Source organism: Lutra lutra, chromosome 8, assembly GCF_902655055.1.
Source record: "Lutra lutra chromosome 8, mLutLut1.2, whole genome shotgun sequence".
Lineage (NCBI taxonomy): Eukaryota > Metazoa > Chordata > Mammalia > Carnivora > Mustelidae > Lutra > Lutra lutra.
The window spans coordinates 687,943-713,787 of record NC_062285.1 but is presented as its reverse complement, the minus strand read 5'-3'; the positions used below and the strand labels follow the sequence as shown (position 1 = coordinate 713,787).

The 25,845-nt window shown below is 55.3% G+C and overlaps 1 protein-coding gene across 3 annotated transcripts in view; it reads left to right on the top strand.

Annotated features, from left to right (window-relative positions):
* The first annotated feature begins 4,974 nt into the window (after nucleotides 1-4,974).
* DIP2C (disco interacting protein 2 homolog C) overlaps nucleotides 4,975-25,845 on the top strand; it is a 369,149-nt gene continuing 348,278 nt past the window's right edge. For all 3 annotated transcript variants that reach the window (XM_047740625.1, XM_047740622.1, XM_047740620.1), the window contains exon 1: nucleotides 4,975-5,226. In XM_047740625.1, coding sequence (XP_047596581.1) covers nucleotides 5,142-5,226 — 85 coding nt within the window. In that variant the 5' untranslated portion in view covers nucleotides 4,975-5,141. The remainder of the gene's footprint in view (nucleotides 5,227-25,845) is intronic.

Genomic DNA, 25,845 nt, shown 5'->3' with positions numbered 1-25,845 from the left:
TGTGGATTTTGGATGGCAAGATTTGAGTCTTCAACTACCCTTTTCTCTTCGACTTCAAAAGCTTATGTTCTACGCTCTCAAAAAGCCTTATATCTGAGAACACTTTACAAAATCTTGAATTAAAAAAGCCTGCGTGTCTCTTGTCTCAGCGACTAAGTGATATGAGTTCTGGGAATGACAGTCTTGACATTAGCTTAATTAAGCCAGACATTAGTCAATCGTAATGGCAAGGAAATATGGCATAAAATATGACCAAATGGGACTAATAATTTGTGTTTTGTGCTACCACAGCACTGTTAGTATGAGTGATTAACAAGTCACTAAAATGATCAGAAATACTTACCTTATTGATAATTGTATATGATTTGTAATAATGGATGCAAGGAAACACTTGGGCTATTTTTTTTGAGATAAATTTCACACTCTTGTTTTTTCCATCAAGACGTCTGACTCACAGTTCAATCCTCAGCGCTTCCAGCAACGGCGTGGAAAACCCAATTAATTGTGGGATTCTTTGGATTACTTCTTGCTTCTTCTCTTTTGCCTTTATTCCTGTTCTTAGTAGGGAAACAGGTGGGATAATTCTTCACTTCCTGAGGAAGATGGCAGAGACGAAACGCACACGCCCGTACGGCTCACCAGACTCAGTCACATGCATATTATTTAGTTAATTCTCTAATGATGTAAAAAAGTCGCAAAACATTAATGATTTCTTGCGCGCGTAGAGTAGTCTCACTCTCGCGTTCAAGCTGCTTTCTAAGTACGTACTAAACCCAAACTTCCTGTATCGGATTATTCACTTTTCTTCCCTTCTTTAACCCAGCTCACTCTACCCAAGCTGCATTGCTGATAACACAGTGAGACTCAGACGGAAGGTGACCCCCATACAAACTGCCAGCCACAGTCCATGGGTCAATTTCAGCCCAGGAAAACGGGGTCATCACTGGTAGACGATCAAGTGCTTATGGAGAAACTACCACGGTATCTTACAAGCAGCCCCTCCTAATGACTTTGGAAAAGGTAAAAAACATCACGAGGCTGGGATCCCCGGGAGAAAGCGCAGCGTGAACAAACCCCACCTGTTCTGATAAGGAGGGCTTTGGAAGTGAAGGTCCGACTCTGAGACCCACTTCTGAAGGGAAGCCATCCCTCTGCGCCCTCGCGTCCCACGGGGGCGGCCTCCTTCATAAGGAAGCCCTCTCCGGCCCACGGATGCTGGGTCAGTACATTCCTTTACTGCTCTCGTCTGTCCCAACCACACTGTGCAAAATCTGGAGCCCAGCTCCACGTGAGTGTTTAAGGCCTCTCTGCAAATTGGCTGGGGATTTTCTGAATTCGCAGGTGGGCAAACAGTGGCGACAAAGGACCCAGAACAGGAAAGCAAGCTTTAGAGAGAGGCACCCAAATCCTTGCTGGCATGATTCATCACTTAACTGGTTTTATATAGCTGCTCTCCATGGAGCTCAAAGCACTGTCTCCAGGACCTGCCGAGCTGGGACTGCACAGGGCCCGCGTGCGCTTCCCATGCCGTGTTTCCGCGTTTCTCCAGTCGGCGAGCCTCTGGCAGGCTGCTCGGGGCCCGCCAGGGTCATCCCGCCTGCTCATACCGCTCCTCCTCACACCTCGATGTTTTGTGCTGTGTCTCAGACCCTCTGGCTCTGTTGCATAAAGGCTGGCGTATCTGATAAGTCAGACCGCGCCAGCGTGCTCAGTTCAACCGCGCCGGTGTGCTCACAGATGCCGTGAGGTCTCACTGCTCTCAGGAGCGTTGTGAGACTTTCCAGGGGCTTTCTGAAAAGAACTCCGATGGCGGAATTTATAGGACTTTGGGCAGAACTTGGAAGCCAACAGCCCTCAGCATTTATTCAGTTCATTCCAATAGACCTCTTCTGGGTATCAATATGTCCACCTTCACACTCATTTGAATGAGGTTTTTATACGTAGACACACACCCACGTCACAGGGTGCCCACAAGCTCCCCATTGCTTGAGGCTGGCCGGGGCTGGAGCAGAACGGGGTTGGGGAGACGGTCCCCTCCCGCGCTGCAGAGCCAGACCGCACTCTGAGAAACAGCACGTTGTTTCTATGTCATTCGACACAGCGGGTAAGTTACAGATAAACTACCTGCCGGATAAGACACACACGTGGACGATACATCCCAGATAGAACAGGTCGAAAAAGAGGGGTGGCCAGAACCTCCCCAACGAGGAGGGCAGGAAACGGGCTTCATGGAAGAAGTAGCATTTGAGGTGGGCATGAATGGGTGTGATGTGCTGTTTGGCCGAGACACGGGTGGAGAAGGGGAGAAGGGGACGATGGGAGGAGGGAACAGGAGGCACTCTGCGGGGGGCACAGCATGATGGGGGGCCGTGGAGCAGAAGGGAGGGACGGAAACTATGCCAGGCCCAGGAAGCTTCAGGGTCCCGTCATGGAGTCCTTTGCTCTGCAGGCAGAGAATCTGCATCCGTTGTAGAGCAAGGGGACTATGACCTGTTCAAGGTGTCGCTTGGGAAAAGCAACCTGGCAGCCATGGCAGGAAAGATTGGAAGGAGAAGACAGGCCGGGTGGGGGTGCTCTGCAGGACTGGGTGAGGCCGGGCTGCAAGCAGAGGGGAGGGACAGATGTGTGAGACCGGCTACAGCACGGGTCATCATGCGGCGGGGGGCGAGGCCATGATCAGAGATGAGCAGAGAGCCGGGGATGTCAGTAGGAGGGGTTTGATTTGGGACATACCGTGTTTGAGGACATGGCGGGATTTCCAGGTGAGAGAGTCTGTCGGGCTGTTGGAAATGCCAAGTGCCCATCGCCTCCTGGTTTGTGTGTAGTGACATGAAGACCTGGGCAGTGACGACCGTCGGCTCCCAGCGGACGTCTGTCCATGTCCTTCACACAAAATCATAGTCTGCTTTGGAGCCTAACTGAGTTGCGGATCATACGTAAGTGACCCAGGCCCATCCCTGAGTTAAAGAGTGACATCACCCTGCCTGAGGAGGACTCGGCACCCGTCCTTGTTGGGAATGTGCAGTCTGTGTGCCTGCCTCGCTGCAGGGACTGGGCCCAGCGTCCTGTTCTGCCGCCCGGGATTTCCATCAAGCCTTTGCCTGCAGCATCAGGGGGCTGGATGCCAAGGCTCCCTACGACACGGTGGCCTGTGTATCATGAAGAGGGGACAGCGGTGGGCATACAGCTTGGCTCCCAGTGTCCGCTGGACTCGTGCCCACAGAACATGAGGCAGAGGAGCTTGGGGTTCACACCTCTGCGGCTCATCAGTGCGCATTCCCACTGCTCGCCTCCCCGTTGCCCGCGGAGAAGATGTGCATGAGAGACGCCAGCGCCTCTCGGCTATCACTAGGTCACATCCAGGGGTACTGGGGAGATGAGGAAGGCTGGGTCTTGAGAAGCCTGTGCTTGAGGAAGATCAACAAAAGGTCAACGCGGTAAGGGCGGCAAGTAGCAGGCGCTCCGCGACAGAGAAGAGCCGCGTTAGGGACGCATGTGGGAGCGTTGGGCGGGCAGGGCCCCCCAGGATGAAGGCACAGCGCCGAGGAAGGCGGCGAAGAGAGCGAGAGTGCTGGCGAGGGGTCCGGCAGGCCTGGAGGAGCCCGAGCTCGTGGGAAGGGCCGCAGCGTCTGCCGGCTGCGGTCCGCGGGTGGAGGGTCCTGAGTTCCCGCCGAGCGCTCGTGTTCAGGAGGCGGTGTGGGCAGCGCGGTGGCCTGCGTCTGAGCTGGGCGTGGACGCCTCTGCTGGGAGCCCCCTGCAGCCCGGGCCGGTGCGGGGCTGTGGAGAGCCGAGCGGGATGCTCCCGGAGCATGGGAGGGGTCCGGGAGGGACCACGGGTCACAGGATCCAGTCATCCTGCCAGAGCCTTGAGAGGACGGAGAGGCAGAGGGTATGTGAAGGGAGGAGGAGGGGGTCTGCAGGACGCCATCGGCCTGATAACTCCGGAGACGGTGGAGGTAGTTGGAAGTTGGAAACCGGCGACTTTGGGCGTGTGGCCTTCGGGGTACAGGGGCATCCCGGCGAGGCTAGTCAGTCGGACAGTGGGTGTGAGACCGCCTCTCTGAGCCGGCAGGACAGAGACCGGGCTGTGGTAGTCGGCGCGCAGAGGTGACCCCGACGCGCTGGGAGCCGACCCTCACGGGGAGGGCGTACAGGCCGTGGAAGAGAAGAGGGCCGAGGGCCATCGTGGCCGCGCATGAGGAAGCGGGGAGCCCCGACCCGAGGGCGTCTAGGTCCCCGTGACCGTGGGCGCTCGGGCCTCAGCCTGGTAGGGCTGCTGTGGGACGTGGGGATCGGGTGATTCCATCGCGTCCTTTCTCAGCGGGGAAACGAGCCTAGTCCGGAGCACGGCTTCGCACGCGGGCACAGGCGGGCCGCTCTGGATCCAGAATCAGGAACTTCCCATCCAGTGCCCTGTGTCCACAGACCCACTGCGTTCCACAGCCTCTGCCCCAAGTGTTCATAAACGCGTTCAGCCCTCAAGGACCCAGAGCACTTCAGTTCCAACCCGCACGTTAGGCCGGGGCTCCAGCAGGTATTTTCGCCTTAAGCCTGGAGGAGGCGGAGGCTGGGCTGGGCCTGTGCGCGCGCCCCGCGCCCCCGAGCGCGCCCCGGGAGCGCGCGTTGCGCCGGCCCGCCCGTCCCGACCCCACCTCCGGTGCGCGCCCTCGCGCTCATCCCCGCGCCCCCGCCTCACCCCCGGTGCGCGCTCCCGGCCGAGCCCTGCCCCCCCCCCCCCCCGCCCCCCGCCAACGCGTCCCCATCCCCCCCCGCGCGCCCTCGTCCGCAGTCCCCCGCTTCTCCGTCCCCACCACCCGCCCGGGCCCCGAGCGCGTCCCCGTTCCCAGGCGCCCCTGTCCTCCCCCAGGTCCCCATCCCCACCCCCGCGCGCGCCCCCCGCCGTCAGCGCGCACCGGCGGAGCGGCGGGCCGGCGGCCGGGCCGGGGGCGCGCTCGGGGGGCCGGGCGGGGGCGCGGGCGCGAGGCCGCGTGGCGGGGCCGCGCTGAGGAGGCGCCGGGGGAGGAGCGCTCGCTGCGCCGCGCCCGGCCTGCCGCGCTCGGTGCGGGTCCGCTGGGCGCGAGGAGCGGCCAGACCGCGGCCTGCGAACAAAGGGAGGCGGCTGGGGCGGGGGCGCCGCGAGCATGGCGGACCGCGGCCTGGAGGGCATGGCTCTGCCGCTGGAGGTGCGGGCCCGGCTGGCCGAGCTGGAGCTGGAGCTGTTGGAAGGTAACAGGCCCCGCGCCCGGCCGGGCCGCGCTGGCGCGGGGAGGGCCGGGGCCAGGGCCGGGGCCCGGGCCGGGCGGGGGTCCCGGGCAGGCGTCCCGGGCGGAGGAGCGGGGCGGGGTGTGCGTGTGTGTGGGGGAGGGGGTCCCGGGCGGGGGGTGCGCGCAGCCCTGTTTCCGCCCCGGCTGCCGCGGGCTCGGCCCGGGCCCCCGGCGCTGCGGGCTTGCCGGCGGGTCTCCGCGCTGCGGCGGGGCCTGGGGCGGGGACGGGCGCCTGGGCCGGGGGCTGCCTGGGCCGGGGGCGCCTGGGCCGCGCTGCGCCGGCCTGGCGGGGAGCCGTGCCCTTGGTGCGCGTCCGTGCGCTCGCCCCGCGGCCGGCGCTGGGGACACGTCCGCGTCGCACGGCCTGAGGTGCCGGCTGGCCTTATTCTAATGCGAAACTTGGCGTTGCACTTGGGGCTGGAGCCCGGCGGTCCGGGCGTCCTGGCCTCGGCGCAGGCTGCCCTCCGGGGGAGGATCGCGCTACTATTGTTCTGTGTGTTGTGCTGGGAAGGGTGGGTGACACCGCGGAGCCTCCCCCCTCCGGCCAGGTTCGGCGTCTCGCTCTCATCTCTCGGGTTGGGGATTTGTGACAGATTTGCTACAGGGATTTCAGGGAGTGTTGTATGCGGTTTCCTATTTGCTCCTAATGGTGGGGTCATGTGCTCAACTGTCATAAGTTTTCCATCGGGTTTTGCTGTCTTAGAAAGGGAGGCACGGAAGTTCCCAAATGGGAGATGTGTAATGTGTATCTGGTGTCCACCCAGCTCACCCTGCAAAGGCCACCACCACCCCGTGCGGCGGGGACAGGCTGGCTGGTTTTGAATTTACGTTTGGAGCAGTTCAGCCTGGTGAACTTTTGTGTGTGTGTGTGTGTGTGTGTGTGCGCGCGCGTGTGTAACGGTTTTGTGAGGGCGGGGAGCCAGAAAGTACATTCATTCGTGCCAATTTTCATCAGCAGGGAGGAGCTGATGTTGACTTTATGTTTTCCTTTTTAACACATTCAGGGCAAGGGAGGGATAAATGTGTGGGCCGTGGCGTGGTGTTAACTGCCGCCTCAGCTTGACCGAGACTGGGCATTTTTCTATTTTTCTGTTTCAAATTTGGGGTTCTGCAGGGTATTGTCATGTGCTGCGATGTGAAGCAGCCCCGTGGGAGGAGAGGAGGCTGTTTCCTGGACTCTGTGTGCTCAGCAGACACTATTCCGGCTGGTGGAAGGCAGTGAGGGCTTTCTGGTACCTCGGAGGACGCGAAGGCAGGGGGTACAGTGCGCTGGGCCGCTGGGGACCGTACTTAGATTTAAGCTGCTGGATAGAGTGTGTGCTGTGGGCAGATGGCTGGAAAGGATGGACTGGCCGTTGGAAAATATTTGCCCAAGTTCTGTGATTTTTGTCGGTGTTCAGATGGGGTTCCTCCTCACTCTGCGGCCGTTGTGGCCCTCGCTGAGCGCTGTATTCTGGTATTCCTGATAGCACCCGACATCATGCCGTACCCCCACACGTGTTTGCTGTGTCTGTGGGACTCGGACAGTACGTGTCCATACCCCATCTGTGTTAGCAAAGTGGGATGCCATCCGAACTCGACGGGACCGCAGCCGCTTCCCCCATCGGTCTGGACATCAGCTCACAGATGCTCCTCGAGGCTGGGACAGTGCTGAGGACGGGTGTCCTGGCCCCGTGCTGCATGGGAGTGGTTACTTACAAGTGTGAACTTGGGGCAGGCGTACCTGTTCAATGACGCTGGCCTGTCTTCAGCCATTCGTCTTGGAGGGTAAGGAATATATTCCACTGTCCAGAGCGTGGCAGTAGACCGTGGTGTGCTCCATCTAGTTCTTGGTGAACGCCTTCCATCTGCATAGATTTTTTACAAGGGCTTAATGAGTTTCTTACCGAGTGTCTGGGCAGAGAAAGGGGTACGTGTTTGCATGTGGGAGGTACGTTATTGTTTTTCTGTCTGCGCAAACCTTGCTAGGCCTGGGCTGAACGCTGAAGAATGAAATAGTCGGAGGGTGGGCGCGTTGGCCTGCCCCCCACCCCTTGCCCCGCTGCCCCCGCATGTCAGCTGTGTCATCTTTGACTGGCTTTGTCCGTGCTGAGCTGACGGAGCGTTCTTCCAGGTCACTTGGAATTTCAGGTCTTGTAACCACATGCAGCAGTTCCTCCAGCTTAAATTAGATGAATCTCCTTGTTTTCAGCGTCGCTTCGGAGAAGCCCAAGATGGGAAGGGTCAGAAATCTGTCTCTCACATCGTGGAATGTAAAAATCCCCCAGCATATCCGCTTGCAAGGTGAAAAGTTAAAACAGCTTTTATCACATTTATCCTCAGTCATGATTCATGCGGAGAGAATTCTTTAAATTAGCCTTCATCGTTTTATGGCAATATCAGAAACTATTGTGGAAACACATGGAATTTCCAGGGCTTCGTTCCTGCAGGGGAGGATGGAAAACAGTTGCACTTGAAGCACATACTGAAGGTTGAAAAACCAGGCAGGCTCTTCTCTCGGAGCTCCTGCCCCGCCTGCCTGCCGTCGGTCCGTGTTGTCTGTGGGGCCGGGCTCCCCGACAGGTGCAGTTTGGGTCGGTCATTTCTGTTGTTACCGATCCCGGTGTTGTATCATGGTAGCGGGGCACGGTTTGGTAAAGGGCTGCAGGTTGACTTCTCGGCTGCAGAGCTCTGATCTTCACTTCCTGCCCTACTGGTTGCCTCCTTTTTTCATTCCCCGTCTGTGACTTCCCTGTGCTTCTCTCACTGCAGAACAGCCGTGTCAGCAAAGTGTGGGGGCTTTCTGCCGGGACATGTGGCCGGCAGCCCCTCCATGGGCGCTGACAGCCACCAGTCCACGTGTCTGGCTCCAGTCGGTGGTGTGGGGCCGGGGTCGTGGGGGCTCAGGGCCTTGGGGCTGGCTGCCGGGTGCCGGTGGAGTGGCCGTGGCTCCTTTCCCATGCCCTTTCTCCTGAAGCATTTCTTCTTCCCTTCCAGACATTACTGCCTTTTGGAAACATGCATTTTCCTTTTTGTCTTTAGGAAGATCCCCAAATAATTTCATTAATGGGTAAATAAACATTTTTCGACTCAAGGAAAGACTTAAAATAGAAACATCAAGCCGAGTAGAGAAGAAACAGAAAACTTAATTTCAGTTGTTGGTTGAGGTTTAGCAGTGAGTTTCTGGGTTAGGTGGCAGGTACCTTCATGGGCTGTGCGTACACAGTGCCCTCCTCTCACCCAGGAGTGGCTGAAGTCTTCTTTGGGTAGAACCTAGGGAAACTGCCTAGTTTGTGAAAACTGTGAAAACCATTAGGTGTTTGTAGAGGACAGTGTTTTTACGAAATAGATGCCATATTTTACTTTTCGCTTTTTTTGTTAGTATGTCTGCTCGCTTCCTATCTTTTGCTTATGGTGGTTATTCAGTTCATGCTCTGCTTTGCTGATTAATATACCAAATTACTTCAAGTCATGTTTCGATCCGTGGCAGAGTCTGGCGGAACACTCTCTCGGTAGTGAGCGGCTGCTAACCTGACGGACAAGGGGTCCATGCCCACGAGCAGTTCACTGGCACATTCCTGACACCGAAGAGTGACACTGGAAAGACAGGGCCAGTTGGAATGTTTGTAGATTTTCAGGGCTGTTGGGCACGAGATAACAGATGCACGTGACTCTGGAACTTGACTCCCCTCCCTGTGTTCGCAGAGGACGGAGGGCCCCATTGCTGCAGACCTCGGGGGTCCGCCCAAGCTGACACCTTAGGTGTCACCTTAGGGTCCGCCCAAGCTGACCACTTCCAAGGTCAGGAAGACCCAGCCGTGTCTCACCCAGCCTATCCGTGTGGATCTCATCCTTACTGAAAGGACACAGCTGACTCTGGAAAACAAATGTGTGAAGAAAGTGTTTTCTTGCAGATGCTCCTTGGTAATTTGTCGTAACTGGAGAGGAGGAAGGGGCGGGGTCAGCAGGTTCAGGGAGAGAGCTGGGGGGCCGCCTGACGCCCTCCGTCTGCTGTCAGACCTCAGGATCCGGGACAGGATTTACTTGTTACGTCCATCCCAGAGTTGTCCAATAGCAGGAAGTATTGTGAGTGAGACGGGATTCTTGGCACGGTGGACCTAAAATATTGTTTGTTACCTGCGTTTTAAAAAAATATTTATAAAATGGCAGCATCGATATGTGTGGGATTTGAAATGTGTGGACGTGAATTACAAGAGTTCTTCCGAGTTAGGAAAATAGTTAAATTTGAATGTTCTTTTTTTCGATGAGTAAATACAGGCATCAAATGTAGCCGGGAAGCTAGGAGCTAGGCGAGTAAACACAGTCGTTAAAGGCACAGATCTGTAAAATTGTAAGATATCTGCAACATGGTAGCTACGCTTAGATCTGAGCCTGAGGGGGTCAGAGTGGTAACAATGACTCTATTTTGTTTTTTACTGGGCGTCTGGCTTTATACCCTTGTTAGGGTTTGGACCACAAGCTGTTGGATGTTGTGAGTCACTTTCTGCCTTCCTCATCCCAGCCTTTTTCAAATGGGTCGTCTCTTTTTTTAGAGCTGGCTTATTTATTTATTTATTTTCAAAGCAGTGATTTATGGGATGAGTCGTAGCATTCTTCCGACTTGTAAAGAGAGTGTATTGGATAATCAGCGTTTTGAATCACTGTACATACGGATTCACCAGATCAAACCCTCCTCGTATTAGTACTGACCGTGCCCAGTTGCTGCTACAATGGCTCAAGCACCCTGAAAACCTCAGGTTCCGGCTGCAATTGCTGGACTTCGTTCTGTGTGTCGCTGCTTATCGTGGGGCTAGGGGGCATTTTATCGGTGGTACTGGGCAAGGCCCCTGCACAATGTGATGGGTTTCTGGCCGCACTGCATCAGGGCGGCACCATCTTGCATTCCGGCCTCCCCATCTCCACACCTGTGCTCTCAAGGTTGCCCATTCTAGTTCTTTTTCTGGTGATCTGTGTGTGTGTGCGCGTGCGCGTGCCATTCAGAGGTGACCTATTGTTACCGGTGCTCTGTTCTTTTCTGCTAAGAGGGACAAAAACTTGTCACGTCTCAGAAGAAGTAATTGCATCCATTTGTTCATGATCATAACAAAGAGCGGTCTCAAAGAGGAGACGCTAATTGGGAATCCCAGCTGGTGTGGGGTAAGAATGTCGGAGTCAACATGAGGAAAGGAACACTGTCCTCTCCAGCCATGCCTCTCCTCTGCTGCTTTCTTGGGGACCCAGTTGGAGTTATTAATTTTGTAAGCCTTTGAGACAAATAAAGTGGGAAAATGCCAAGATATTAGTTGTAAAAATTAAAATTACAGCAAGCAGTTCCTTCGGGGGCAGGAGGGTTGCTGTTTAGTTTTGCTGCTGGTAAGTGTCTTGGGTAGTAAAATGGGCTGTCTGTGCTGTGTACATGGCAAATGGAGACGCTCCTTACTGAAGGGCTTTGTACAGTGGGCGTTACAAATCAGGAAAAAAAAAGACTGAACTATTCAAGATAATGAGACATGAAGGCATTCTGTGGTTATACTGGGTTAGGAATGTATCTTTTTCTTCCAGGCTGCTGGTTTTACATCATGTGTTTGCTGTTTGGGTTGGAAATCTGTGTCCTAATGAGAAGATTGAAGCCCATGGGCCAGATCCAAACTATTCAGAGAGAGGATTCATTACGTTTTTGTTCATAACTATGAACAACTGATTTTTTTCTTTATTGAATTATCTGGTTCATCAGGTCATTTGATAATTTAATAATAGTGAATAATAATTTAAACATTATGTAAAACTCACGAGACACACATCAGCTCTTCGTCTGGGCTGCTTTGGATACACCTGGCTCCGGGCTGAGCCCTTGGCTAGGGAGGAAGGCGCTCACGGGTCTGCCTTCTCTCCTGGGCGCTGGTCCCGTGCAGAGAGAAACTGGATTCCCGAATCACGGAATGGTTTCGCTCGCATTCTGACCGAGCAGTGTCTGAGCAAGTGGCTTACAGATGCAGCTTGCCCTCTGTGAGGAGTTCGTAAAGCAAAGAAAAGCTGGGGGAGGGGAGAGGCTCACACGCCCCGGAGTCTCCTTAGCGAGCCCCGGCCTGTCGCCGTGTTTTGACACAGTCACGCTCCTTGACATCATCACTCAGGAAAACCACGAGTGTCTGTTTTGAATCCTTGCGTTACTGTCTGTTCCCCTTTCTTGCCGAGCTGAAATTCCCTTCCCTGTAAAAATGAAGTTGGCACGAAGTCACCCTGACAACCTTTCTGGGAAGTATCAAGAGATGCTTCCTGGGGAAGAGTAGATTTCTTAGGCCATTGTACCTGAAATAAAAACGGAAATGTAGACTGTGTTATTAATTAGCCTCCCCGGGAGATCCTGAGTCTTCTTTATGAGTAAACTGACCCAAGCAGAGATTACCTCTTAGACTGCAGATAGAGCACGGCCAGTCACGCTGCGGTTCCCCAGGTGCCGATGGACGTCGCTCACAGACCCTCAGGGAAGGTGTCGGGCACATTTAAGGGCAGTTGCGAAGTCTGCTATTGTCAGAGGGAAGGAAGACGTGGAATATTTCGTTGGGCAAATGCTTTAGAAAGGACAGGGTCAGTTGGCAGCCGTCAGTTTGAGGGAACAGGATTTTAGCACGGTGGGAACTTAAAGCCCCAAGTTCCCTTTTTCACTTGTGGACGACCTTCTTCTGTGCTTCCTGGATCTCTTTGGATGTTTTCCTAAATCCTGTTTGTGGGGATCTGTGGGAGGATCTCGAGGTTTCTCTGGACTGGACACAGGAGTCTGTCCATTGAGATGACTGCTTCCTGACCTCCGTGCGTCTGGAGCATTTGCGGGTCCTGCTGGCTCCCCTGCTCACAGCATGGTCGTAGGTGAGTGAGCGAGTCTCCCAGCCTCCATTCCCTGAGCGGTCTGGGGGAGCCACCAACGCTCCCTGCAGGGTGGTACTGAGGGTCAGTGATGCCCGCTCTGTGGATCCCCAGCCCCCTCTTCTGTCCCAGGTGTGTCCCGGACAGAGCTGCTGTGTTTGTGACCCCGCCCTCCCTGCCACTGAGTCGCTCAGTCCGAGAAGCTGGCCCACGTGGGCTCGGGCGCAGGTGCACCTGCGAAGTGCATCGTGTGGGCTGTGGTCCTGCCGCGTCGGGACCGGGTTGGACTCCGGCCGGGATTATTCCCAGAGCTTCCCGGGAAGCTGCGGGACCTGCCCCCGAGGCTCCGAATCCCACTGGCTGGGACTCAGGGGGATTTGCGTTCCTCAGTCTCCGAGGATGGGGCCACTGGGCCGCACACAGCTGCTTGTCAGCCAGTACCCGGCGACGAATGGCATGGGGGCTGACCAGGTGGGCTCCTGGGAGCTGGGGCGTGACCGAGAGGCCAGGCCGCGGTCAGCGTGCCAAACCTGCCTTGCTGTGGGGAGGCCCTGTGCCCTGCCGGCCGAGCACCCCAGGCTGTAGCTCTCCGATGACATCGGGGCGCCCTGGGCTCCATCCAGTCTGCACGGTGGCCTGTCACCAGCCAGCGCCACTTCACTGCGATTGTGAATGGGACCTTTTCCTTGCTGACTTCCTTAGCTTCTTTTCCTTTTTATTTTAATTATTTTATTATTTTTAAAGATTTCTTTATCCTCAAGAGGGAGCAAGGGAGAGCACCCGAGCAGGAGCGGGAGGGGCAGAGGGAGAGAAGCCCAGCAGACCCCATGCTGAGTGCAGGCCGCTGGGGCAGGAGAGTGAGACCCCAGCCAAGACTGGGCGTCAGGGGCTGAGCCGTCCGGACCAGCGGGCGCCCCATGTACACTTCTTATAAAACAAAAACTAGCGGTAGGGCGTCGAAGCCCTCCTGTCCCCTCAAACCCGCGCCCTGTGGACTTAATGGTTTTGCAGAAGTTATGTGCCCTGCCTGTTTGAAAGTCACATGTGCCAGGAAGCTGGAGAAGGACGTCGTGCTCCATTCTTAAGTGGGCACTAACAGGCTCTTTTGTTCTTACTGGTTTTGGCAAGTATAGTAGATGCTTAAAAGCTGTTGAGATTTAGGGATATAAAAACGTCTTTAAGGAGCCATTTAGGCAAGGGCATGATTGGATTAAATCTGTCATTAAAACATATACATTCAAACCTCGGAAGATGGTCCATCCACTTTCCAGGACTGAGCCTTTGCTACTAGTGCACATTGTCCTGTTCCTCCATGGCCACGAGCCAAAGTCCTAGGGCTGTCTCACGTCAGAACCTCTGTGAAAATCGGACTTGCTGTGTGGGTGGGTTGGTGTTTCATTTTGCTCTCAGCACAAGTGAGTCGAGGCTTGCTACGAGGCGAGACCGTCCCCGTGGACCCCAGCAGGACTCGGGCCGCCCGAGGACTAGCGATCGGGGTCCTTGTGCTGTTGATGGCGGCAGCCAGACCTTGAGATACTTCTCACTTAGCCGGACAGAAATTAATAGGATAAGGAAGTAGAATTTGCCCTTCTTTCTTCCCTTGTAGATGGATGAATTATTATTTCGATGCTGTACTACTAAGGGGTGTATAATGACTGTTGGTAATGTAGAATTTTTTTCCCTTTTATTAGGAAGATCTGGTCCTGGACACAGGCAGGAAGTCGCTTTAATTTCGTTTCCTTGATGACTTGTTTAGTGCTTGGCACAAGTATGATTCTGTATGGAATCTGCCCTTGATGAAAGTGTATAAGACAGAGGGGCTCTCCGGAAGCGTTGGAGTCCATTCTGTCTCCCATGAAGGGCGGAGGGCAAGGCACTGGGGAGGGACTCTGCCCGGAGAACGGCCCGGGTGGGTGTCTTCCTTGGCTGGTAGGCAGGAGACTGGGCTCCTGGAGGGGATCCTGGAGGGGAATTCGGACCAGAGCCAGGAAGCTCACAAGGCTGGCGGCCTCGGTGGGGTTGGTTTTGGTGACCGTGCTGTGTTCTTGAAGGGCGGTGTGGGGCGGGGAGCAGTGTTTGGAACACCAGCATTCCTGGACACTAAGATACAAAGTAAACCTTCTAATTGCATGCTCCCTTGTTGCTTTCACGTTGATCTTTTTAAATCTTTTTAAAATATTTTCTCAGGAAACGCCATCCTCTTTGAATAGATGAGAGACTGGATTTCATATGGTTAGAAATTCGTTACCATCGCTAGAGCCTCGGTTTCCTGACAGCGTTCGACACCCGAGGCTGGGCGGCCGGCCTCTCATCCGGGCTCCTTCTGAGATGGGGACTGGGAGATTTGTGGCGGCCGGGGGCGCTCTTGGGGGCGGGAGGGAGGGCGGACAGCGAGTCCTGGGAAGACGCTCCCATGCCCTTGGACTTGGTTGTAATGGGGCTGAGGCTTATACTGTGTGTTCTCTGAGCTGGCTGCCTCGGAAACCACATTTAAAGTGGAATTTGTCATCTGGGGACCGATACGTGGTGTCCGTTATACAACCCTTCCCATTTTCTGTGTGTTTGAAACTCATTTCTCAAGGAAGATAAATGGAAAATGTGGCCTCTTTGGGCTAACTTTTCTGTACAGCACCCTTTAGAATCAGGAAGCTGGGTCATATGGTTTTATCAGAAATCTTAATCGTTTTGGTCAAGAGACAATGCCGTTAATTCTTGCTTGTGTTTCTGGGAAAAATATTCTAAGTGAGGTTCCAGGAATAGCTTCTTCAGCATGTCTACAAGGAAAGAGTGACCTCTCAGAGCTTCCCTATCACTTACAAGGATGATGGTGGTTGTGTTTAAGCAGTCACCCGTCACTTAGGAGGCAATCAATTTTTAGTTTTATGCAGAGTGCTTTTACTCCAAGTGAAGTGCCCGTTCTGATCTCTAGTCCTTGCAGGGATGAGCCTGGCTTCTCTTTGTCCCCAGGGAGCTGGAGTCTTGTCAGTAGGAATGGACGGTGCAGAATGTGGACTTTTAAATCAGATGTTGCAAATCGACCTCTTTTTTTTTGTTTATGTGGACAGTCTCTCCCTCCATGATGGAGACCTCCTCTCCACCCGTCTCCCGAAGTGGGGGGGCGCGTCTGTGTATTTTAGCCGCCGCTCCCCGCCTGCCCCGTGTGTGCGAGTGCTGCATCCGTGCCTCCCGTGTATTACTTCTCTGGGACTGGCAGCCCAAGTGAAGGGACATGTGTCTTCTGAGAAGGGAACCCCGCCCCGAGAGCTCGGCCAGGGCCCTGTGCCTGCGTGTGAGGTCCGGGTAGCCGGCTTCGTCCCAGGAGCCCTTGCGGACAGTGCCCTGACCCCTGCTTCTCACTTTGCTGCTTCCCCACCTGGAGGCCTGCCCGCACACCGTGCATCCGTCCAATCCAAACTAGGAAGGAGAAGTTGTACAAAGATGCCAGGTTTCATGGTGAATGTGATTTTTTAAAAAAACCTATTTACTGGCATACACCCTAAATGTTTTTTCCAGCTAACGTAATGATTATGAGCTATTACTGGTTCAGAGTTCTTCGAAGGGTATTTTAGGAATCTAGTCCCTACCATCCTTTATTTTCATAACTATAATCTGCTTCGTAAAGTCGTCAGGATGTGGCTTTCTTGTGTTATCCTATTTTCAGTTCAGACCCTCGAGAGGAAGCTATTTAGTGGTCACTTGTAATCGTGAAGAGAGTCTAGCGATTGCAGGAACTTGTTAGGGTGGATCTTTTTTTTTAGTTCAAGTGTGGTTAACGTACAGTGTTTCAGGTGTACAACGCAGGTTGTGTACATTGTATACATCATGAAATGCTCCCCACGATACATGCAGTCACCACCTGTCATCCAGCTTCTGTCACCAGGGTTATTCCAGTGTTTCTGACGATATTGTCTGCTGCTCTTCTCCTCCCGGTGACTTGATTTTTGACTATGTGTGTGTGCATGTGAACCCCTTCGCCGGTGTTGCCTCCCCACGTCTCCCTCCCCTCTGACAACAACCAGTTTGTTCTGTTTCTGTTTTGTTCGTCTGTGTTTTTAGCTTCCACACACAAGTCTTACAGCTTCCTTCGCGGCGTGTAAATAAAGTCTTGATCCAGGTAGATGTGGGCGGGAATAACTGTTTAAAACAGGTGGGACTTTCGTGAGACACTCGGCCCTCCTGGGATATTGTCTCTTCGCGTAGACCCTCCACCTGTGCTCTCCCCTCTTCCCCGGTTAGCCCCGTTTGCAGTGGAATTGTGGATCCGCGCATCCAGGATGGTTTTGCTGCTGTGCGTGCGCCAGCGTGTCGGCCTTGCCCTAGAGCGTTGTTTGTGGACGGGACACCCTCCCATTTCCTCAGTTAGAAAGTGTATAGCCCTTCGTTAATGAAGAGAAATTTGCCAGTATCAGGGACCCCCGAAGACTTTGTTTGTTGAGTAAACTCCAGAGCAAAGATGGTTTTACGGGTTCACCGTGGACTTGTCTGGGGACTGCTCTGCTCTGGGGAGTCCCGTGACCAGTTGAAGCAGAGAACAGGAGGGTCCGCTCTCTCTTCGGCTCTCTGTGCGAGTTTATGATCACTTTTGTTCCACGGGCGGTGAGAGCCGCTCCGTCTCGCTAGGGCCGTGGTCATCGGAATTAAGGGAAGCGACCATTTTCCAGTGTGAGTTTTTTGAATCTGAAGCTGCCCCTGCCCTGTAGAGCAGCCCTGTCTTGAAGAACGGTAGGAGTTGACTCTGTGTGGATTATATTAACTTGGTTATTCCGGCTGAGTCATTATACTGCATGGTGAATTGATTTTTCTCTTTCGATTTATCTTCGTGGTGGAGCGCCTCCAGGAGCTCACCTGCAGGCGCGGACGGAAGTGCGGTGCTGTTCCGCGTAACTTGGACTAACCGGGTCTCTGCGAGATGGCCAGAGGCCTGTATGTAATTTCCGCTTACGGCTTTGTTCTCAATCCTAAACTCTTCTGACGTTCTCTCTTCCTCCCGTGCTCATGCCTTCCTCTTCCTCCTTCCTCTGTCTTCTTGTTGACCCGTGGCCCTTAGATGCGGGGCGTGTGTTGGGCAGGGGCGGGGGTCCTGACTGCCCGAATCCTTCCTCACCTTCGCAAAGCGCTTCTTTGGAGCAAGATGCCGGTGAACAGGCTTCCCAGGGCTTTAAGGACCACCGGTGTTGTTGGTCTGGAAAATTGTAACCCTTTTTCCTTGGGCTTTTTCGGCTGACGTCTCTCTGCCGCATCAGTGACTCCCCACGCCAGCCACGTGTCCTTTGGCTCTGGGGGCCCGTTGCAGCTTGGGCTGCAAGCAGAGCCATCGACTCGTTCTGCAGAGAACTCCTCTGATGCTGTCGCTGGGCCAGGGTGGCGGGTGCCTGTCTCCAGGGATCCCAGGATCGGCCTCTCGCCGCCCACAAAGTCTGAAGGCAGACAGAGGAGTGGTGATGAAACGAGAAACGCATGTGTTTCCTTAAGGCCCCCACCAAGAAGACATCCACGAGCGCATGAGGATACGTGGGGCAGAGGTGGCTAAGGACGTGTAGGTGGGCATGAAGCGTGAACAGATCACGGTCTGGGGTCTGTCACGGGCGGGGGCTTGCTGGCTCCTGACAGTCCTTACTGCTGGGGGCTGTGGTCTGGGTTTCCATCGGGGGCTGCGTTGTCAGAGACAAGCTTCCCAGCACAACCCAGCTGGCAAGTCTGAGGTCAGACGGAGGCGGCTCCTTGCCCCATCCGGACCCTTACCCGGCACCGGAGCTGGCTGTCCTCTGTTCCCGGGAGTGACCCTGAGGGTCTGGGCCTTTGTCGGGAGCGGCTCGGGCTGAAGCGCATCGGAGATGTGAAACTGGTCACCCCGGCTCGCGGGCGGAGGCCGGACATGCTTTGATCTCATGTTGGCTGGGATGTTGGATGACCTTTTTGAGACAAGCAGCAGGCTTTTGTCATGCCTCGTAGAATTTCTGTCGTTCCTAGGGAGGTGTGTGCCTGTTTTAAGGAGGCAAATATGTTCATAACGGAAGTGCTTTCTGAAGAAGATAGGGGTTTGCCAGGAGGAGGCTTCTCTGAGGCTGAGGGACCTGCCCTGTGCTGGTGGGAAGCGGGGCCCAGTCATACTGGATTCCAGAGTTCCCTAGGGGCGGGGCGGAGGGAGGCTGCTTCTGCCCTCTGAGTGCTTTTGAACGGTCCTCCTTTTCTCCAGCGTGCAGATAATACTGAGACGTTAGGGAAGGGATGACAGTCGTTTCTGTGATGCAGAAGATGGAAGTAAGCCTCTCATCAGAGCGGACAGTGCAGTGGGGCCCGCCATCGCCAGGGCGGAATTACGTGACAGGAGCTCGCCCGGAGCTCAGAGGCGGGAGGGTCTGGGCCATGGGGCTGCGTGTCCTGGGTGTGGCTTCTGCCTGGGGCTGCCAGCCGAGTGCCCCGGGGACTCGTATGTCCTGCTCCAGCGGCCTCCTCCTGCTCCCTTGCCCCTCAGGCCGAGGCACTGGGCTTCTCGGGCAGGGGGTCCTGGGCCCTGAGCGTGATGAGATGGTCACCTCTAGGCCTTTCCGTCATCAGGGCCGGGTGAGGGGCTGGGAGCACTGCTCTGCTCTGCTCTCCACGCAGGTCTAGCGGGTGGACGGACACTAAGGCTACACATGTGCTCTTCAACACTGACCCCTGAGCAGAAACTTACGCCCGCAAAGGCTGCGTCCCCAGAGATGACCTTGGCTCACCCTCCTACTGTCTGCGCAAGTTTCGGAAGTGGAGGCGCAGGCACTGGGGACGGGGCTCCTTCCAGTCCCGGCCCCGGCTGCTCCCCTCCGAGGGCTGGGCTTGGCGAGGGGAACCACGAGCAGCAGAGCTGCTAGTGCCTGTGGTTTCCAGCCGTGTCCTGCGTGGATTGTGTGTGTGCGGGAGGCCATCCATGCAGCCCATCCCCCACCCCCTGCCACGGTTCCTGCTAGCGCTGGGGTCTCCCCACTGGGGGCCTGTGGGGTCGGGGCGGTATAGGCACTGGGAGACTCCCACAACCTCGCTGCCCTTGCCGGGAGCTCTGGCCTCCAGCTGTCCCCATGGGTGCCGTCGTGCCCTGGGGGCTGGAGGCCAGGCGTCCCGGCAGCTTCTCTCCCCGTCCTCCCGCACCGGCCTCCCAGGTGACCCCTGGTAAGCAGCAGGCTGCCAAACGGGTTCAGTGCAGGGAGGCGGTGTCTGACCTCAGGGGCTGTCCGTGTGACCAGTCTGTCTCCTCCCGCCTGCTTCCTCACTGTGGCCTGGAGCGCAGCAGGGGCTCTGAGACTGCAGAAGCCCGGTTCCGGCTGTGAATGAGAGCCTTTCTGCGTTCTGCGATCAGAGGCGTCTCTGGCTTGTCTCCCGGTAGGACGTGCGTGCGTACGCTGTCGGTTTCACTCTTTCTCAGTCAGGAGGAGAGTCCCCCGGGCGTTGCTGTTGGTGTCTGGCATGGAGAGTCTGCAGGCTTCTCGCAGCTCACACCTGTGTGTCGGGGGCCATGGCTGCAGGGTCCCCTGTGTGTGGCGGTTTGTAGGGTCCGTACTGGCCCCGGCGGTGAGGCATTGCACTGAGTAACATCAGATACAGATATTACTCAGAATTCTGCGGAATGGAAAAGGGCAGTAAGTGGCATCGACCTCTCATTTCTGGGTCTGGGAGGATGGTTGCAGTCTCTCTTCAGCCCTGACCCGCCCTCCCATTCTGCCACCCCATTCCGCCATCTGTCCCACCCGGGCTCTCCAAGGCTTCCCTGGGCTCTGTACCTAGAGGGCTGTGGTCTGCGCCTGCGACCGTCTAGCTCACCTGCTGGAGGCCTTTGCTGGCCCTGCCGGGCTCTCTGTCTGTCTAAATGCCGGTGTATTTATTGGCTGAGACTAGTGCACATGGGACGTGTCGGTCCCAGTGCAAAGACCAGTTATCTGCTTCACAGCCCCACACCTGGAACTCTGTTAATCAGACGTCATTCCCGGTGAGGAATTTCCCAACTGCACAACACTATGTGTGTTATAATCCCAGCTTTGTAAACCACCTGTAAGCTGTTCCTGGTGGTCCTGGGGGAGAGAATAGGAGTGACGAGGGCATTTTCCCTTTCCTCTTGGCACACTTCCATATGTATTTTTAATGAGAGCACTTCTGTATTCTAGTAGAATGAAAATTACGATTTATGGCATCAAATCCTTTGAAATTGCACTGAAAATGCTGGTGGTATGAAGCACAACAGTACGTGGTCATCACAAACAAATTAGAACTTTTATTCACATGGAAGCCGACTTCCTGGTAGTCTTCCTGTCCTGGGGGAGGGGGGCGGCCTCCCAGGCCAGTGTGCACTGCTGGAGGGTCTCTGCTCTCGTTTCTGGCCTCTGGAAGCGGGATGGCTCTGACCCTGCACCTCGACGGGGTGCGCTCACCTGGCCCCGAGCACTGTCCAGGCCAAGCTACTGGCCCAGGGGATGCCCCTGCAGCCGGAGATAGCGCCCGTCCTGGGTCCTGAAACTGAGCACAGCTGGGGGCCAGCACCTGGGCCACCGCTAACCCCCCGAGCTCTGCTTTCCGACCTGTGTGCTCCCGTCTGCCATGCAGGAGCCTGGCCACGTGGTGCAGTCACCCAGGAAACTCATTCCCCGTCATTCAGCCTGGCCTTTGGAGCCCCAGGGCTGGGGCTGGGGTGTGGGTGCCCAGGGGACTCCAGGGCAGCTGGCCAGCCTTTGGGAGCCAGTGGCTTTGCTCCTCATTGGGGCGTCATCATCGGTGTCCGCATGGAAGCGTATCCGTGCAGAGAAGTGGGAGGCGGGCGACCCGGCTTCGTCCCGTCAGCCCTGTGGGTTTGGGCGCTCTCCGCACCGGGGGGAAGGTCACGGTGTCCTAGGCCGTCTTTGCAGTTTTCCCAGGAGGCTCTAAGGGGAAGACTGTTGGTAGAAGGCCTGTTTGAAGAAAACGGAAATTCAGACTTCTGTGAAGTGAAATTTTCTTATTTTGAATAAACGCCCGCCCACCCCCAGCAGAGGAGAAAAGGCCACGGGCACCGCTCTGTGCTGTCCCAGCCGTGTGTTGTGCGCTCAGTGGTGCCGCCTTCGCCGGGCACCCCATGGGCCTCCGTCATGGACCGTGGTCGTGCCCTGGGGCAGCACCAGCGGGAGGAGGTGGGTCCCCTGCGGAGTGTCTGTGGGGGGCTTCCCGAGGACCGTTTCCCTGGCAGGTTCTCCTCGGGGCAGGGTGGGGGGTGTCGTGCCTTAGATGCCACAACGGGTTTTCGTCTCAGTCTCCACACTTCAGCCTGTTCCTGTCATTGATTGTGATTGTGGGGAGCCGTGGGAACCCCTTGCTTGGGGATGGGGTCCTCGCTGGAAGAACCCAGCCCTGTGGCTCCCACGAGGCCGTGTTTCCCATGAGCTGGTGGGCCGGAGTAAGGCCCAGTCAACCTCCGCCTCGTCCCTGGTGCTTCCGTGAGTGGATCGTGCAAGGATTTTGTTAGAGAAAACCCTGGATCGACTCACAGCTCTGTGTGTCCTTGTTTGCAGGAGCCGACTCAGACCCTACTTATGCAGTTTATTTAGTGTTTGAGTGGATGTTTCACATTTCCCCAACTACATGATATCGGTCTCAGACCTGTCTGATGAAAAAAATCTTTAAATTGGGTATTATTTATCCCTTTTTTTTTTTTGGTGAAAAAGGTACCATTTAGCTGTAGAATGGGGTCAATGAAATGTCACAAGTGTATAATCTGAAAACACCGTAGAAATACATTTGTATACTTTTTCATGCAGAGAACAAAGAACAATAAAGACTGAGAGGACCCACTGGTACAAAGTATTAGATTTCCTCAATTCTGGAAGATTTCGTTTTGAAGGTCTGTTTCCAACAAGGTCTGTCTTCTCCAGCCCAGGGTGGGGAAGAAGGTGCTGGACTGATGGTCTGGAACTTGCCAGTCCTAACTCAACAGACTTTTCCTGTTTATTTATTTATTTATTCATTCATTCATCGACGCAGAGAGAGAGATCACAAGTAGGCACAGAGGCAGGCAGAGGCAGAGGGAGAAGCAGAGTCCCCGCCGAGCAGGGATTCTGATGCAGAACTCGATCCCCGGACCCCGGCCAGGATCATGACCTGAGCTGAAGGCTGATGCTTCATGGATGAGCCACCTGGGCGCCCTATGGTGTAGTTTAAAATGCTTAATACATTAAAATTGTAAAAACCCCACAAATATTTTAGAATGTCAATATTTAATTTTAAAAGTAATATGAAGAATGAGATATAGATTAATAACTCATTTGTAATCTTAAAATTCTAACCTTTTATTTGACTTTATTTTTCATAATTTTTTATTTTTTTATTAACATATAATGTATTATTAGCCCCAGGGATACAGGTCTGTGAATCGCCAGGTTTACACATGTAACCTTTTATTTTAAAATAGATTTTATTTCTTCCTGGTGTTTTAAAGTAGATTAATCCAAAGGCACCACAGTGGTAAAACAATGTTGATGCTGGCTAGTTGGTAGCGTAGTTTCAAGTGTATCATTTTATTGGATGATCCATTAACCACAGGAAAACAGTAGGGTTAGAAATTAAAAGAAACCAAAAAACCAGGGCTCAAGGTTAAATGTCTTGTGGGGTCTCGTGGGTGTAAATGTAGCGCAGGACCTGCCTCTAGGGTGCCGGCTGAGTAATCGTGGGCAGGAACTCAGAGAATTTTGGTGAATCTCCCCAAACCATTCTCTTCTCCCACCTGGGGAAAAAATAAAATTGCTGGGGTCGTTACAATTCTATGTCATAAAGGCTGTCTACTGCAAGGCATCATACTTGCAAAAAGACAGAAGTGTACGTATTACGATCGACTTGATCAAACTATGCTGAAAACACAAAAACTGGATCCTTTCTGTTTTGGATAGAAATCCGTATCCGGTCTAAGGGCTGAAATACTTTCTCCTGCTCTGGAGGTTGCCTTTCCCATCCGTGATGGTTTCCTTTGCTGTGCAGAAACTCTTTATTTGACCGAGCACCAGTTGTTTAGTTTCGCTTCTGTTGCCTTTGGTGTCGGTGTCTGATCCAAGAAACCACTGCCAAAGCCAACGTCAGGGATCCTTTCCCCTGGTTTCGCCCGTACAGCTCAATAGCAAAGAGCATGTAAGCCAATTGAGAACTGGGCAAAGGACCCGAATAGACATTTTTTCAGAGAAGACCCACAAGATGCCAGTGAGTACGTTGGAAAGATGCCGCACGTCCGCCGTCATCAGGGAAATGCAGGTCAGCACCGCGGCGTGCTCGGCTCAGACCCCTTGGAACCCCCCTTCTCAACAAGGGCTGGCGAGGGTGTGGAGAGAAAGGAGCCTCGTGCACGGCTGGGGGGAATGTGAAGTGGTTTGGTACCCCACACGGGGAGGGTAGCCAGGCGTCCTGTCTGCGTACAGCTCTCCCTCTCACCGGACCTGCGTTTGTGCCCGGTTTGTCTCGCAGACCTGACGGCCCAGGGTCTGCGTGGCCCTGCTAGCCCCCCTGTGCTGACTGCCACTCTGTCTGCGGCCGGCGGGCACGCTGACCTTCTGCAACCCGGATTAGGGGCTCTGGGGGTTTCTGCTATGTTCCCTAGAGAGAATTTGAGGGAGGGGAATTCTGCGATCCTTTTACACTCTCTCTGACCCACCCCAAATACCTTGTACTCCGGGGCTGCTTTCCTCTTCCTTCGTGGTCTTCGTTTGGAGTGGAGGGTGAGGGGCCTCACCCCTGCGTGAATGACCTCGACGCTGTGCCCGTTGGTCTTTGTGCTTCTAAACCCGTTCTAGTCTGTTGAGCCTCCCTCCCAGGCTGCCCTGTCGTTCATGGTTTAGTGCCTCTCCTGGACCACCTGCAGACACACCCCTGTTTACGGAAGCGGGACGTGGAATTACCCAGAGACTCCACCCCTGCTTCGTGCAGGGAAAGGCTGCCCTGAAGTCCCAGACCCCGTGTGTCTTGGGGAGGGCCACTCGTTTCATGTCTGCCCTTGTGGGGCCAGGATCCTGTGAAGGCTTTCCTGCACGGTGGGAGCTGGCCTGATGTTCGGTTAACGGAGGAGGTCTGACCTAGGAATCGTGCAGATGGTTCGTAGAAGCCCTACCGCAAAGCAGGGGCCCAGCTTCCTCGCCGTACACCATGCCGTAGCCAGGACCGGCCTTTTCGCTGACAGTTTAGAGTCTCGGGTTTAGATCATCTCCCCTCACGTTTACTGTGTTTTTCCCGTACCTGATTTGAAGGCACATTTTTTAAAAATTAAAAACATAAAAAATTTTCCGATATCTGGTCTTGCCAGGTGTTCTGCTTTCCTGTGGGATCAGTTTTTCTTTACGAGTTGTGTTTTATTGGTTGCAATTGTGTAACCGGTACGCAGTTGTACAGACAAACCCGCTTCTCCGTCAGGGTGCGGTTCTACTGGGGAGCCCAGGGCGTGGGAGGTGAGCCTGCTGCGGGGAGGGGTGGCACTTGACTCCCGGGGGGCTGCCAGGTGGGGCTCTTGGTGCCCATGGTCCTGGGTTATTGGTCTGCAGCCGCTCCCCGTTTGTGGCAAGGTCAGAAGTTATCCGGACAGTATTCTGCTTTTTTAAGAATGCGCATTCACCTACGTTTAAAGGTATGATGCTTTCCACAGGGTCCTTGTAGGAGGAATGGGGCGCCCGCTCTCCCCAGTCACGCGGACCCTGTCACATGCTGCTTATCAGCCCTGTGGAGTGATAAACTGTGTAATAACATAACTGACGTCAGAACACAGGCGTCCTCGACTCTCGAAGGGCTTGGGAGGTGTTCCGGAGCTGACCCAGGCTGTGCTTTGGGGGGCTGGGGAGAAGCTCAGGGCAGTCTCCCCATGCAGCATCCGTAGGGGTGCTGATGAAGGCCTGGGCTGGCCGGGGCGCGAATGAGCTGAGGAGCCTTCACGACGGATCCAGGGAAGAGAAGATGGACGCAGAGCGGTGCTGGTTTCAAAGATGTTGCTGGTGTTTGTGGGGGAGAGTGAGTTGGGGGGAGAGAGAGGATGAGGTCATCGTGGACATGACCTTGAGATGCTGCTGGGCGCCACGTGAGCCGAGAGTTTGAAAACCCGAGCGGTGCTTTCAGAACCCACAGGGACGGAGTGGGCTTGGGGGTCGCCTGCGCAGCCATGCGGTTGAGCCCCGGAGTGCAGGAGGGCCGCGGTGGAGGCAGCGGCTGCGGAACGGCCATCTCAAGGCCCCGGGTGAGGGGGAAGGGATGTCGTGGGTTTGCAGTCCTTCTAAGTACAGAGGAGAGAGGTTTTCTAGAAGAGAATTTGAAATGTGGTGTCCTGAGAACCAGGAGGGCAAGCACTTGGAGTCTGGGAGGCTGCTCCTGTCTGACCCGAGTGGTTGGGGTCAGGCCGGGGCAGACCACCCTTCCACGGCCGTCAGGTCCCTTGGGAAGGCACGGTGGGGGACGACGCTGTAGGGGGCGGGGCCAAGCAGGTGAGCCAGGAGAGGAGACGCCAACGGGAGCCGGAGGGGAGCCGGGGACTTGGGGCCATGACGGACGTGGTCCGTCCCTGGCTGCGTCTGGGTTGGCTGCTCTTCTGGGTTCACAGTGCGAACCTCGCCGGGGGAAGGGCATGCGGGAGCGGCCCCAAGCCGGGCTGTGCCGCGCGCTCTGACTGTGGCTATGGGGGCCGCTCCCGGGGAGCGGGTCTCGGCGGGGGCTGTGGGGCGGCCTCCGCGGTCCTGACCCCCGCCGCGTCATTCAGGACATGTGCAGCCGGCGGGTCCCCGCC